The 15,431-nt window shown below is 34.3% G+C and overlaps 1 protein-coding gene across 1 annotated transcript in view; it reads right to left on the bottom strand.

Annotated features, from left to right (window-relative positions):
- The window catches only part of rols (zinc-RING finger and ankyrin repeat domain-containing protein rolling pebbles), a 231,028-nt gene that overhangs the window by 2,097 nt on the left and 213,500 nt on the right, over positions 1-15,431 (bottom strand). The window contains exons 6-13 of the mRNA XM_089637342.1: positions 15,202-15,404; positions 14,334-14,490; positions 14,088-14,198; positions 11,947-13,743; positions 11,413-11,627; positions 10,217-10,505; positions 8,877-9,145; positions 1,324-1,403 (exon numbers count right to left, since the gene is read on the bottom strand). Of these exons, the coding sequence (XP_089493468.1) occupies positions 1,324-1,403; positions 8,877-9,145; positions 10,217-10,505; positions 11,413-11,627; positions 11,947-13,743; positions 14,088-14,198; positions 14,334-14,490; positions 15,202-15,404 (3,121 nt within the window). The remainder of the gene's footprint in view (positions 1-1,323; positions 1,404-8,876; positions 9,146-10,216; positions 10,506-11,412; positions 11,628-11,946; positions 13,744-14,087; positions 14,199-14,333; positions 14,491-15,201; positions 15,405-15,431) is intronic.

Below are 15,431 nucleotides of genomic sequence, written 5' to 3'. Positions count from 1 at the left end.
TCCAAGACACTATCCAGATAAATTGGAATTAAATTCGGATAGAATCTTGCAATTACGTATAAGGATAGCAGCTAAAACATATGCGTTAAAAAAATTGAAGATAATATTGGTACATAGTTCTTAGTCGAAGTATGATACAGTTAAATATGAACGAAGGCGATATGGTCAGATTAGCTCAGAGGTAAGGCAAGATTGAGGCCCTGGGTTTGATTCCAAGATGCGACTGAATCTTCTTCTGATTTTTCTGTTTTTTTATTTGAGAGTTGTTAATATTGTCTTCAATGATTAAAAATTAATATTGAATGGATTGACACTTATCATGCCCAGCAAGTTGAATTGTAAAGGTAATGACTTGTTTTTTTGGAACCTTGTTCGGAATGTTGACGTTTATCGAAAAAAAAACACAACATAATCAATCATATGTTAGAAGGTGTGGAAGAACTGATTTAATATGTAAATCGTTTTTTTACTAAGTGATTGCACAAATTTTATTTTTTATATTTATTTTATCATAGCAACTATTTTTTTTATTATAGCGACTATTTAAATTCAAAGCTCTGGTAAAACTGTAACTCTGATTTGGATTCCTGGACATGTTGGTATCATGGGTAATGATATTGCGGATGCCTTGGCAAAACAAGGAGCGTCCAACCCTGTTGTTACCCTCGTAAACCACATTCCCCTATCTGACATTTTTTCCATCATCAAAGATAGATCCCGCAATGTTTGGTCGGAGTATTGGCACATTGCTAGTCAATCCAAGGGAGTCTGCTATGCCTCAATACAAAGGACTATTCCATCAAAACCGTGGTTTCAGCAATTCCCTCATTTTTCCAAAAAAGAAATTTCTTCACTCATTCGAATGAGGATCGGACATTGTTCCGTTCCTTCCCATCTTTTTAAAATTCACGTCGTTGACTCCTCAGATTGTACATTCTGTGGTCTAGAAGTGGGAACTTTAGATCACATATTTTTTGGTTGTCCCTCTCTAAACAAATATCCTCTCTTCTATCAAGCCTTATCTAAAATTGTCTCCCCTCCATTCAACATCTCATCTCTTCTAAGTCTGAACTCGACTCCAATTTTCATTATAATTTTGAAATTTGCCTATTTAAATAAAATTAATATTTAAATTCACCTTTCATTTCTCAATAATTTTAAATGATGGCCAAGAACACCCTTGAAGGGTGAAAGCCAGAAATAATGGAAAAAAAAGACTATTTAAACATTGTACATACAAAATACAATGTTAAATATATGTATAAGGTGTAGTACAATTATTGGAAGTATTGAACTTTATATTTATATAAATGTTTAACTTACAATATTTCAGGTTTTCCTGAAGCCATCGCCCAAGTAGCTGGGCCAAGTTTAGCTCCCCTTTTCAAAAAGCACTGAACGACCTAAAAAAGAAAATATTTTAATTAGTAGTTATACGGTGAAATATTATAAGATTTTGAAGCCTTATATAGAGAAGAAATCGCCTGACAGCCATATTGTATAACAAAATTTTGAAATGATTTGTATGCAAAGTGGTATAAAATGAATTATTTAAATATTATTATACAAAGTTATTTTCATATTGTTAATGGATAATGATTTATTTCAGTATTTGACGAGGCACAGAATGGAATATGTCATTGATAAATTTAAGTAGTAAAAGGCATTTTTCAAACATCTTTCCCCTCACTTCGCAGCTTCAAATTGTTCTCCATCAGGGCCCATTAGGTTCATGTTATAGTCATGAAAAGTGATTAAAAAAATCTAATCTAATCTAACTTAACCTATTATTTTACAATTTTTTGTATTTCTTTGGCATTCACTATGTAACAATTTCTAGACATTTTTTGTTTTTAATGAGTTTTATTAATTCACAATGTACATTTGTTACGTATAAATTTTTATAAAATTAGCGACCGGTTTCGACACGTCCGTGTCATTAACTAGCTATTTTAAAAAAAACTAAATTTTTTTTTTTTTTTTTTTTTTTTTTTTTTTTTTTTTTTTTTTTTTTTTTTTTTTTTTTTTTTTTTTTTTTTTTTTTTTTTTAAGTGCAGAAATATGGGGTTTTATTTAGTTTGGTTCTTTGGTGGGAGAGGATTTGAGGGAGGGGGAGGGGGTTGAGAGGGAAGTGGAGGGAGGAGTCAAAATAACGGGGAACATTGTCAATAGAGGTGATTTGCAAGGTGCTATTATTTTATTTACTATATTAATGCTTGAATTAATTTTTTTGTTGATTTCTAATGTTTCTAATGCGCACAAATTAAAATATTTATTAACGTTAGAATGTTTAAACTTAGTTTTATCCCGGTTGAAGCTATGGCCTGTCTCTATCAAATGATTAGCGAACTCGGAGAAATTATTATTTTTTAAACATAGTTCGTGTTCCCTAATTCTGGTTTTGAAATTTCTTGTAGTCATACCTACATACTGGGAGTTACAATCATTACACTCTAAAGTGTATATCCCATTTTTATCTAATTTATTTGAAACATCCTTGTTATTAATTAAGTTTTTTATTTTAGAATTGGTGTAAAAAGCTGTCGAAATATTAACTGGTAACATGCGGGATATTTTTAAGGACAAGTCGCCTGTATAAAGAAGTTTTTTATATATTAGATTTTTACTAGATTTAGTGTTATTATCACCACTATAAATGTACTTTTTAGAAAATATTTTGGTTTGTTTCTTATTAACTAAACGATTAATTATGTCAGGTTTATATCCGTTGTTTATAGCTATTTGTTTTATAATGTTAATTTCATTATTGAAATTCTCAATATTTAAAGGGACATTAATGGCTCGATGTATCATTGAGTTGAAGGAGGCGAGTTTATGGGACAAAGGATGATTTGAAGTAGAAGGTATAACACAGTCAGTGTGTGTAGGTTTTCTATAGATGTTAAAAACACACTTATTATTATCTAAACTGATGTTTAAGTCTAAAAAATTTAAATTGTTATTATCGTTATGTTCCAGTGTAAATTTTATATTTTGGTGAATGTTATTAATAAAAGTGAGAAAATTGTCTAATTGTCTGTTGCTACCTGTCCAAATTACAAAAATGTCATCAACATATCTATACCAAACAAATACATTAGCTAAAAGGGAAAGTCCACATTCGAAAAGTTTGTTTTCAAAGGAATCCATAAATATTTCAGCAAACAAAGGAGAAGCGGGATTTCCCATTGGGAGACCATTATGTTGTTTATACAATTTATCATTAAAGGTGAAGTAGTTTTGATTGGTACAAATTTCTAAGAAAGTGGACATTTCCTTCACAATGGTTCGATCTAAATGGGAATTATTTAAAATGTTTACAATTAGGTTTTTACATTCATTTGTGGGAATGCTTGGGAAAAGATTAACAACGTCAAAGGACACTAATTTACTGTTGCTAGGTATGTCTAAGTCTTTGATTTTATTTATTAACTCCAAACTGTTTTTAATTGAACGATGTGATCTGAATAAATTATTAGATTTGAATAAAGATACAAATTTAGAACATATATTATAGTTGGGGCTAGAATATGCAGGAACAACAGGTCTAATGGGGATATTTGGTTTGTGAATTTTCGCTAAACCATATAGTTTAGGAGGCTGTGGATTAGTTAATACTAGATGATTATATTTAGGTTCACCACATAGTAAAGGGCAGCTTTTGATTGTCTTCTTGACATCTTCTTGAAATTTCTTTGTAGGGTCTTTTAGAAGAGTTGAAAAATTATCACTTTTTAAAAAATCTTCTACTTTATTAACGTAGTCTATTTTGTTCAAAATCACTATGGTATTTCCTTTGTCGGCTTTGGTTAGAGTTAGATTATTTTCTTTTATGGTTTTTTTGATGTTGTTTAAGGTTTGTTTTTCAGTATTTTTGGAGGAAATATTGTTATTATTATTTTTATTTTTAAGGTGTTTTTTGATGAGTTCAGAAGATTTATGTTTAATGGAGTCTGGGCATTTGAAAAGGGCTTGATCCGTGTCAGCAGCAAGTATTTCAACGTTATTAACTTTGTCATCTTGAATGTTATAGTTAAGTCCTTTGGATAATAAACACGTTTCTTTGACGGATAGTTTATGATCAGACAGATTTATTATTCTTTCATTAAATGTATGATTAGAAAAACTATTTTTATTAGGCACGGGGTTCAAACATCCATCTAGTTTTTTGGAGGCGAGAATAAGGTTTTTTAGTTTCTTTTGTAAGGTAATTTTCTTTTTGAAAGCAACTTCACTAGCACAATTTCTTACTTTGTCGTCGAACAAATCCCATTCTATAGGGTGTAAAGTGTTCACAAGTTCAGTATGTAAAACTTTCAACAAGGTTTGTATGTTGTCTCTGATGTGAAACCACGATTTTATTTCTTCCTTTAACCACATTTTCTTAGAAAATATCCCGCATGTTACCAGTTAATATTTCGACAGCTTTTTACACCAATTCTAAAATAAAAAACTTAATTAATAACAAGGATGTTTCAAATAAATTAGATAAAAATGGGATATACACTTTAGAGTGTAATGATTGTAACTCCCAGTATGTAGGTATGACTACAAGAAATTTCAAAACCAGAATTAGGGAACACGAACTATGTTTAAAAAATAATAATTTCTCCGAGTTCGCTAATCATTTGATAGAGACAGGCCATAGCTTCAACCGGGATAAAACTAAGTTTAAACATTCTAACGTTAATAAATATTTTAATTTGTGCGCATTAGAAACATTAGAAATCAACAAAAAAATTAATTCAAGCATTAATATAGTAAATAAAATAATAGCACCTTGCAAATCACCTCTATTGACAATGTTCCCCGTTATTTTGACTCCTCCCTCCACTTCCCTCTCAACCCCCTCCCCCTCCCTCAAATCCTCTCCCACCAAAGAACCAAACTAAATAAAACCCCATATTTCTGCACTTAAAAATTTAGTTTTAAAATAGCTAGTTAATGACACGGACGTGTCGAAACCGGTCGCTAATTTTATAAAAATTTATACGTAACAAATGTACATTGTGAATTAATAAAACTCATTAAAAACAAAAAATGTCTAGAAATTGTTACATAGTGAATGCCAAAGAAATACAAAAAATTGTAAACGCTAGTACAGCATACCAAGGCAAATATTATTTAAAACTTTTTTGCAAGTACAGAATTGTGTCTTTAAATATATATTTTAATCAAATGTGTGTTAAAAATAAAGTTTTTCCTAAATATATAAATATAAAATCTAAAAACAACAGTTTATCGGCTTCCAAATCGATTCTTTTTGCTAAGAAAATGTGGTTAAAGGAAGAAATAAAATCGTGGTTTCACATCAGAGACAACATACAAACCTTGTTGAAAGTTTTACATACTGAACTTGTGAACACTTTACACCCTATAGAATGGGATTTGTTCGACGACAAAGTAAGAAATTGTGCTAGTGAAGTTGCTTTCAAAAAGAAAATTACCTTACAAAAGAAACTAAAAAACCTTATTCTCGCCTCCAAAAAACTAGATGGATGTTTGAACCCCGTGCCTAATAAAAATAGTTTTTCTAATCATACATTTAATGAAAGAATAATAAATCTGTCTGATCATAAACTATCCGTCAAAGAAACGTGTTTATTATCCAAAGGACTTAACTATAACATTCAAGATGACAAAGTTAATAACGTTGAAATACTTGCTGCTGACACGGATCAAGCCCTTTTCAAATGCCCAGACTCCATTAAACATAAATCTTCTGAACTCATCAAAAAACACCTTAAAAATAAAAATAATAATAACAATATTTCCTCCAAAAATACTGAAAAACAAACCTTAAACAACATCAAAAAAACCATAAAAGAAAATAATCTAACTCTAACCAAAGCCGACAAAGGAAATACCATAGTGATTTTGAACAAAATAGACTACGTTAATAAAGTAGAAGATTTTTTAAAAAGTGATAATTTTTCAACTCTTCTAAAAGACCCTACAAAGAAATTTCAAGAAGATGTCAAGAAGACAATCAAAAGCTGCCCTTTACTATGTGGTGAACCTAAATATAATCATCTAGTATTAACTAATCCACAGCCTCCTAAACTATATGGTTTAGCGAAAATTCACAAACCAAATATCCCCATTAGACCTGTTGTTCCTGCATATTCTAGCCCCAACTATAATATATGTTCTAAATTTGTATCTTTATTCAAATCTAATAATTTATTCAGATCACATCGTTCAATTAAAAACAGTTTGGAGTTAATAAATAAAATCAAAGACTTAGACATACCTAGCAACAGTAAATTAGTGTCCTTTGACGTTGTTAATCTTTTCCCAAGCATTCCCACAAATGAATGTAAAAACCTAATTGTAAACATTTTAAATAATTCCCATTTAGATCGAACCATTGTGAAGGAAATGTCCACTTTCTTAGAAATTTGTACCAATCAAAACTACTTCACCTTTAATGATAAATTGTATAAACAACATAATGGTCTCCCAATGGGAAATCCCGCTTCTCCTTTGTTTGCTGAAATATTTATGGATTCCTTTGAAAACAAACTTTTCGAATGTGGACTTTCCCTTTTAGCTAATGTATTTGTTTGGTATAGATATGTTGATGACATTTTTGTAATTTGGACAGGTAGCAACAGACAATTAGACAATTTTCTCACTTTTATTAATAACATTCACCAAAATATAAAATTTACACTGGAACATAACGATAATAACAATTTAAATTTTTTAGACCTAAAAAAAAAAAAATTTTTTAGACTTAAACATCAGTTTAGATAATAATAAGTGTGTTTTTAACATCTATAGAAAACCTACACACACTGACTGTGTTATACCTTCTACTTCAAATCATCCTTTGTCCCATAAACTCGCCTCCTTCAACTCAATGATACATCGAGCCATTAATGTCCCTTTAAATATTGAGAATTTCAATAATGAAATTAACATTATAAAACAAATAGCTATAAACAACGGATATAAACCTGACATAATTAATCGTTTAGTTAATAAGAAACAAACCAAAATATTTTCTAAAAAGTACATTTATAGTGGTGATAATAACACTAAATCTAGTAAAAATCTAATATATAAAAAACTTCTTTATACAGGCGACTTGTCCTTAAAAATATCCCGCATGTTACCAGTTAATATTTCGACAGCTTTTTACACCAATTCTAAAATAAAAAACTTAATTAATAACAAGGATGTTTCAAATAAATTAGATAAAAATGGGATATACACTTTAGAGTGTAATGATTGTAACTCCCAGTATGTAGGTATGACTACAAGAAATTTCAAAACCAGAATTAGGGAACACGAACTATGTTTAAAAAATAATAATTTCTCCGAGTTCGCTAATCATTTGATAGAGACAGGCCATAGCTTCAACCGGGATAAAACTAAGTTTAAACATTCTAACGTTAATAAATATTTTAATTTGTGCGCATTAGAAACATTAGAAATCAACAAAAAAATTAATTCAAGCATTAATATAGTAAATAAAATAATAGCACCTTGCAAATCACCTCTATTGACAATGTTCCCCGTTATTTTGACTCCTCCCTCCACTTCCCTCTCAACCCCCTCCCCCTCCCTCAAATCCTCTCCCACCAAAGAACCAAACTAAATAAAACCCCATATTTCTGCACTTAAAAATTTAGTTTTAAAATAGCTAGTTAATGACACGGACGTGTCGAAACCGGTCGCTAATTTTATAAAAATTTATACGTAACAAATGTACATTGTGAATTAATAAAACCTATTATTTTACTATGATCTGTTTGTTACTCTTCTATTTTGTCCGTGCATTCATTTTTATACATGAAATTCTTATGTCAGTACTTTCAACACATTTGTTCAGTTTGCAGTGTTTTCTGTGTATTTCAAATGCACAGTATACATCTTATTTTTTAGTTTTCCGTTAAAAAAAATTAATGATTTTTAAACTAGATAAAATTATCCTTTCAGTGCGTGCATTTAAAATACACATAACTATTTCTAAATAGCAAAATTTTAATATCAAAAATGCAAATCACATTTTTACAAAATTTTTTTACTCCAATCAGAGAAAATTGAAAGAACTCGATATTTCTAAAAAATATTCTTTTTGTTTGGGGAATTTGTTAGATAACTGTACCTTCACTTTTATCTCGTTCATTTAATAATACATTTTTTTAAAAGTTAACTGATTGGTACGATAGCGGTGTGAAATATGACATATTTTGGCTAATTTTAGGATTTTATTAATGGATTCTAGTATAAATATTTGAGACAAACTGGAAAGAATTATTGTGTCTCTTTCTAACGTCAAAAAATTACGTATTTCCGCATGATAGAAAAAAATATAAAAATACTTTTGTAAAATATGGACGCCAAGTCATATATGCCCGTAAAACGCTGGAGAGGTTGAAAATTCACTTAGGACTGGTTTTTCAGTTGCCTTTTAAGCTCAGTTTTTGAGATAGTTTGTTAAGTTTCTCTGGTAGGAATCCTGACAACCTAATATGCCTGATAACATTTACGAGTATGTATGTTGAAGTACCGATCTTTGATGTCACACAATTAAAAATTACTTTTTTCAAGATTGCTATCTGAGATAGTTCGAGCTACATAGTATAGATGGTTCTAGCGCTAGCAATTCATAGAGTTTGTAGAATTATCCAAGAGATATCTCGGTTTAGTGTTTAGGTTCACCCCACCAGCTCAGAACCGAGATCAACTAGCAGTTAGGTTTCTACCAACACTTTTGAAACACACTCATTCCCGCTTATAAGAGTTTGTAGTAAAAATAAAGAGAGTGTTTTGTTGTGAAGAAGGCACTATTATTTAATAATCCATTCACAACACCATCTTTACTTCTTTGAAAGTTCTAGTCCAGTTGCAATACAATTTCTCACCTGAATATTCTTCTGTCCTATGGCCCTATCCAGCGGTCGTATTCCATTATGATCCACCCACTCTATCTTGGCCCCTTTTTCCAGCAGTGTCTCCACTATGTTAGGATGTCCCCCGCAGGCTAGACAAAGAGGCGTGCGGCCGGCTGAGTCGTCCTGGCTGATGGAAGCTCCCCGCTCTAGTAAAGATACTACACAGCCGAGCCGGCCTCGCAGACATGCCCAGCCTAGTGCTGATACTCCGTCTGAGTCAGTTGCGTTGACTTCGGCACCTGTAAATAATAATATAATATGTTTGTACACATTTGAAGTGAACAGGAACTAATGAAATAGCAATGCATTTGCTTGTCGTTTGTGAAATGAACAATATTATGTTGCTTCAGAATCGTTTTTACAGCATTTGTTGTAACTACTTCTATTTGTGATATCGCATCGCATTTGGAACCTTTGAGATGAATGGCTAAAGGGCGCCGCTTCTACTTCCACGCAATGGCTGACATGTTCTTGAACGAGTGTCCTATATAAAGCCGTGCTAAGTTGCGGTACCAAATCAGTCTTAAGCAGTCAGTATTTAGTACTCTGTCGGTAAAACCTAGGCAAGCCCCTGCTGCTAACTGAGACGGATGGCCGTTCGGCCCCCCCCCCGCTCCGTGCGCCGCCTCTGCACCCAGCATCTCCATACTGAAAGACGTCCGCACCCCGCTCTTTCGTCACCGCCCTGCCATGGGCCACGGACCTACTACACCCTTAAAGGAGAGGCTACAATTAATCATCGACTCCGCAGGATATTGGTTTTGACAGTTATTACAAAGCTCCATAGCTTATGATGGATATGATGTTGTTAGCTGAAAATAATTGTATTTACCTAGAAATTGCGATCCAAATTTCATCAGCTCACAGTTTCCCGGCTTTTGCTGCTTTAAAGCAAACAATTTCTGCTTTATAGGTAAGATTTTAACTATCAATTTTATATGGAAATTCAGATAACATGATTTGAGATTATCACGTTTTATTTATGGGGTATTCATGATGCGCTTTCTCCTTCCTTAGTAAATGTTTTGGAGAGCATTACAGTGTAAGTGTGAGCAGTACATGTTTATGTATGTAGAATTGTCACCATTACGCGCGCGTCAATCCTCTTAGGGCCGGAATTACAGTAAAATATTTGGTTAAATTAGGCGTTCATTTAATCGGAAGTTCAGATGTTTGAGTTTGTTTTCTTGTTGATGGTGCATAAGTTGTCAACACAAATCCAATTATTATAATAATATATGAGATGTAAATTTATGGTTGTAATTCTGGTATTTACAGAAAACGAAATAAAAAAAAATCATTTAACTCACCATGATCAAGAAGTATCTCCACCACATTAGGGTGTCCCTCCGCAGCCGCTATAATTAATGGATTCTTATTCTGGTTGGCGAAGGTGGCCCCCGCTAGCAGCAGTCGCTCCACTATGACGTTGTGCCCCCCCCGGGCGGCCAGGCAGGTGGGGTCGAGGCCGCGCTGGTTGGCCTTGAGCAGGTCGGCACCCCGCTGGATCAGGGCGTCCACTACCGCCAGGCAGAAGCTGCCCGAGCCGCAGGCAGCCGTCATGGCGGTCTCGCCGGTTATGCTGCAGATTGAGTCCACCTGGAGAAGAATAATATGATTACTACAGTTTGATCACAAACAAAAGACCGTTCCCTAGTCTCGCCGGAGGTGAGTGCAGGCAAGCCACTAGCGAACTTTAGCGAACTACTGATCAATCATGACCTTTCTGAATATGAAAAGACCCATTCCCTTATTTTGCTTGTGGTCTAGGTATGATATTCAATTTGTATTGTAATCAAAATTTAGATGTCTTGTTGTTAATTTTTTGTTGTTGAAATTGTGATGGTATACATCCACATTCTCAGTTGGACAAAGACTGTCCGCTCACGGAGAAATGGGCTGATAACCTGAAAAGAACTGCCGGCATTTAAGAGGAAGTTACAAGCCAAAAATGTGTACATTATTGGTATACCTTATATTGTAGGTAATAGGCATTAAAATCGCTTGACAAACAGAGTCTAGAAACGTTCGATTTCAAGCACAAAACTGGTTTTTATTTATTTTGTAAATAATTTTATAAAAAAGCATAAAACTTAATCAAGTGAAACTGTCACAGATAATCTTAGCAATAAAACTATTTTTTTTTTAAGTTGTTTACTTTATGCGTTCATACATTTCTATTGAAAAAAAATTTTTTTTAGTACTTTACATTTATATTTTTTATTGAGTCATTTTATTTTTTTATTTGTATTCTACTCAAGGGAAACGAAAGGAAAACCTTCAATGTATCTAAAGCATATTTTTTGGTATTCTTAATGTACACCGAGTCGTTATAAAGATTAATCAAAATAGTGATTTGGCATTAAGCTTCGCCATGGATGAGAGCCACCAGAAAACTATAAACTTTTAAAAATTATTTCAACCGTAGGTCTGTCGTAAGTTTTATTAAACAATACATCAGGTTTTATTAAACAAACAATTTTAATGTTTTAGTTTCTCCACAAACCTCAAGCTCTGCAGTATCCAACAGATACTCCACAATGTTCAGGTGTCCAGCTTGAGAAGCCCCCACCAGGGCATGCTGTGCGCCCAGGGTCTCCTCATCAGACTCCTTGTGGGTCTGGCAGCCCAGCAAGTAGGCCACGGTGGTTCCGTAACCGTTTCGGGCTGCATGCACCAAGGCTGTTTGGCCTGTTTGGTCAATATCACTGAGAGAGGCACCTGGAATTAATTAAATAATGCCTTGAAGAACACTGATCATGTCCACTAATTCTGTAAATTCCAACTAATATTTCCTTTTAAAAGTTAATAATTTTTGCAAGATATCACCTCAAACGTGCTGATTGAAGCGAGAAAATAACTTAATACTGTGGTTTTTTTCCAGGAAATACCCTGCTAATATGGTAAAACAGAAAGAAATCTGAGAAACACTAGAATATGGTAAAACAGAAAGAAATCTGAGAAACAGAGTTGACAAATGATAAAATAATAATATTTACTGATAATAAAACCATGTTATTCACTATGAAAAAGACTTTACCTGCGGCAACAAGTCTTCTAGCCACATCAGTATGACCTTTCTGGCAAGCCAAAATGAGAGCTGTGCATCCTTGTGAGTTTGTCTGCGCCACATTTGCTCCAAACTCTATCAACATTCCAACCATTGACAGAATTCCTTGGTAGGCATAGATACACAGCAGTGGAGCATTGCCCATGTAGTCTGTCACAAAGTCAGGTGACCCTCCCGCTAGTAACATCAGTCGCGATACCTTAACATTCGGGTTGTAGATGTTACGGAGAGTTGAAATTGCTTGGCTCACATTGGCCGAGCTTTCCGATACCCATTCAGCTTGCAGATCTCTTGAACATGTGCCCAGAGGTGCTGGACCCATGCTTCTATACAGATGTGCTTTCAGGATGTGGTGGCCAAGTTCCATTGTCTTATCGGCATCCAGTGGTGATTGCACCCTCGATAATCTGAATGCAATAGCCGAGTGACCCGATCTTAGGTCACACAAGAACTTGGAGCTCTCTCCGTCGTCCCTTCGAATAAGCCACTCTCTGAATGACGGGTGGAAGAACATGTATGTGTTATCGATCCTCTTCACAAGGAAGCTTGATAGTGTTGAAAATCTTTGCAGGAATTCTTCCCACGGCAAGAATGTATTCACCAATAATGAATTCACAGAATAGTAGATCTCCACTAATGTTAGAGGATATAAAGCAGCCAAGCACACACTCAGTATATGGGTGACCTTATCAAATGATTGTACGGTGGGGTATTTCAGATTAAATTGCAGTAAAAATATTTGGGCCAATGACACCGGGAGGACTTTATAATTTGAAGATTTGACAACCAGATTCCCTTTTTCTATCAAGTCGAGAATGAGCTTAATAAATAGGAACGAACCTTGTGCTAGTTGTAAAACATAGTGAGAGAATTTAGATATCGAACTGGTATTTCCTTCTTGTTTACCAAGTGCTGATCTCACATTGCTTTGAATAGATGTGTTTGATTGTAGTCTCAGATGAATGTATTCGAGCATATCTTTCTGTACATTGTCGTTTCCTTGGAATTCATCTAGGCTTAAGCGCGTGTAAGGAAGTTGTTTCGTTAGCTCTATGAATGGAGATCTTATGGTAGCAACAACTTTGAGCCAAGAAGGCATTTCAGGAGTATGTTTGGTGAGGAACGAGGATATTGTATCTCCATGATCAGGTCGGTGGTATTCTGCTTCACAGAGGCCGTCTATCAATATAATACTGTTCATTTCGTCAATACTGGCGTTCCTCCTCAAGGTGATGAGAGGTTCGATGATTCCACGGCGGAATGCCAAGTCAGGGTCGGCTATGCACTCCTTAATGGACAGACAGCCCAGCAAGTGAGGTTCTCCCAACAGGTATTCTCTGTAGGCTTGGAGTCGGGGAGATTGGCATAGTTGGGCAGCCAACGAATGGACAAATTCACCAACCAAACAAGTGCAGTTGTTGTCAGCCTGACAAAAGTGATAAGCCACAACTTGAGATGCTAAGTCCATGATGCTTCTTGAATCACAATCTGGTGTAATATCTGGGCTGATATCGGACGGTTCCCTGACTTGTTCATATATGGAATCCTTCTTTCTTCCAAAGCAGGAATATTCGACCAGTTGAAGGATGACAGCTGTTTTGCCTGTTCCCGGTTCTCCAGAGATGATGATACCAGGGGAGGAGGAGTTGATGATGTGCTGCATGTCATTGATGAGCCATTGTCGCCCAACGAATAAAGGTTCTTGTTCTGGGACTGGCACTTCGAAGAACAGTGGCCTCAAAGTTAGGTGCGGAGTTGGTGGGTAGACTAAAAAAGAAAATAAACATGATAGTACATAATTATACAATTCAAACAAAATGAATATCAACTGTATTGGGAAGGTAGAATTGATGGGAGATTTTATAAAAAAGTTTGTTGTTATTGTAGGCATTAAGTTCAAATGAACAGTATACTTACTAACTTCTACGTCATATTCTTATTGGAAGTGTAAAAGCTTCTGGAAACTTTTCTCGCTAATAATGGCAACCGTTGGTGACACTTTTTTTGACGAGCACAGCTGTAGACTCCCAATGTGAAGTGCATTACAAAATACTTAAAGATCTGCTGAATAACATAGAAGTTGTTGAGAAATATTGTAGGGAAGAACTTACATTTCTTGGCATCAACAGTTGGGGTTAATCTTGTTCCAGTTCTTACAGATCTCCTTGCAGAAGTCCGTCGGTTTTTAAAGAAACCCAATTCATCTATTTTATTCTGTGTAGCTGTAAATATACAAAGTATAATTAACACCACTACCACTACCAATACACATATTAGTTTAAAGCACACTATGAAGTTATGTGTTACTGGTTAAAAGTGAAAACTACTAGGCGTTTCAACAGAATGATTAAACTTACTTGTAACAGAATGTCTTCTGCTAATGGGACTAGAGGAACAATTACTAGTTCCGGATAGTGACATAGACATCAAGGATCCTATAGAATCTGAAGTCTGCTCCTTGCTGTGGGTCATTACACTCACATCAGCCTCAGAGGATCCAGTCAGAGTAGAAACCTACAAAACATAAAAACACCTATGAATTTTTTTTTTACCAGACCTGTCGTAAAAACTATTTATTTTTATGTGGTAAATGTAAACCGTTTACAAATGTTAGGCAAGTGTTCAGCTTATCTCCCATTGGGTATTGGAAGGATCGAAAGGATCAATGAGACAAGTAGTTTTACCGAGCACCTTCCATTGAAATAGCAGTAAAATAAACCCAGCATTCCCATAATAATAATAATAATCTAAAATTGCAAAGTGAATCTATGAAATAGATTTCCGTTTTAAATTCATCTTCTATATTACTTTGTTCCTATGTATTTCGTTCATTCATCATTGAACATCTAAACACACTTAACCAAAAGAGGAACTAACGAATGAACTAACTATATATTTAAATCGAAAGCTTTTGTATCCACAAAATTAATACTAATTATACCGCCGATTGTGAAGTTGTTCAATCTTAAGTATCTGCTTTTTAACTGAAATGTAAAGTTTGATGGAAATAATTATTTTCACCATTTTTCAAAGGGCTGATTAATAAACCATATTTATCAGAGAAAATAGGGTTGTTACACTAGCGACATCACTGACCGCAAAGATGCAAGTTTCAAGCTGTGAGAATCTGAATTTCCACTAGATTTTAAAGTTTGATGGAAATAATTATTTCCACCAACTTCCAAAGGACTTGGAAAATTAGATTAAAATTGGGATTGAACTTACCGGACTGGTGTTATTGGAGGCTAGGGTATGGGCATCGAGGCTAGCCAACGAGGTACAGCTATCCCTGGCTGCGGATTTGTGTTTCTGTCTCTTATTCCTGTTTCCATCCCCTAGGAGCAGGCCCAATCGCATGTATAGGTCGTTCTGATTGCCCTTTCTGTTTTCACTCAACCCCAACGGCTTTATGTTACCACCCTCGTCGTCTGAAAATAAAAAGGCAATAAGTGTTA

This window comes from Hesperophylax consimilis, chromosome 11 (assembly GCF_061612785.1).
Source record: "Hesperophylax consimilis isolate HC1 chromosome 11, BYU_Hcon_1.0, whole genome shotgun sequence".
Lineage (NCBI taxonomy): Eukaryota > Metazoa > Arthropoda > Insecta > Trichoptera > Limnephilidae > Hesperophylax > Hesperophylax consimilis.
The sequence above is the reverse complement of the archived record's forward strand: the minus strand, read 5'-3'. Positions and strand labels throughout refer to the sequence as shown.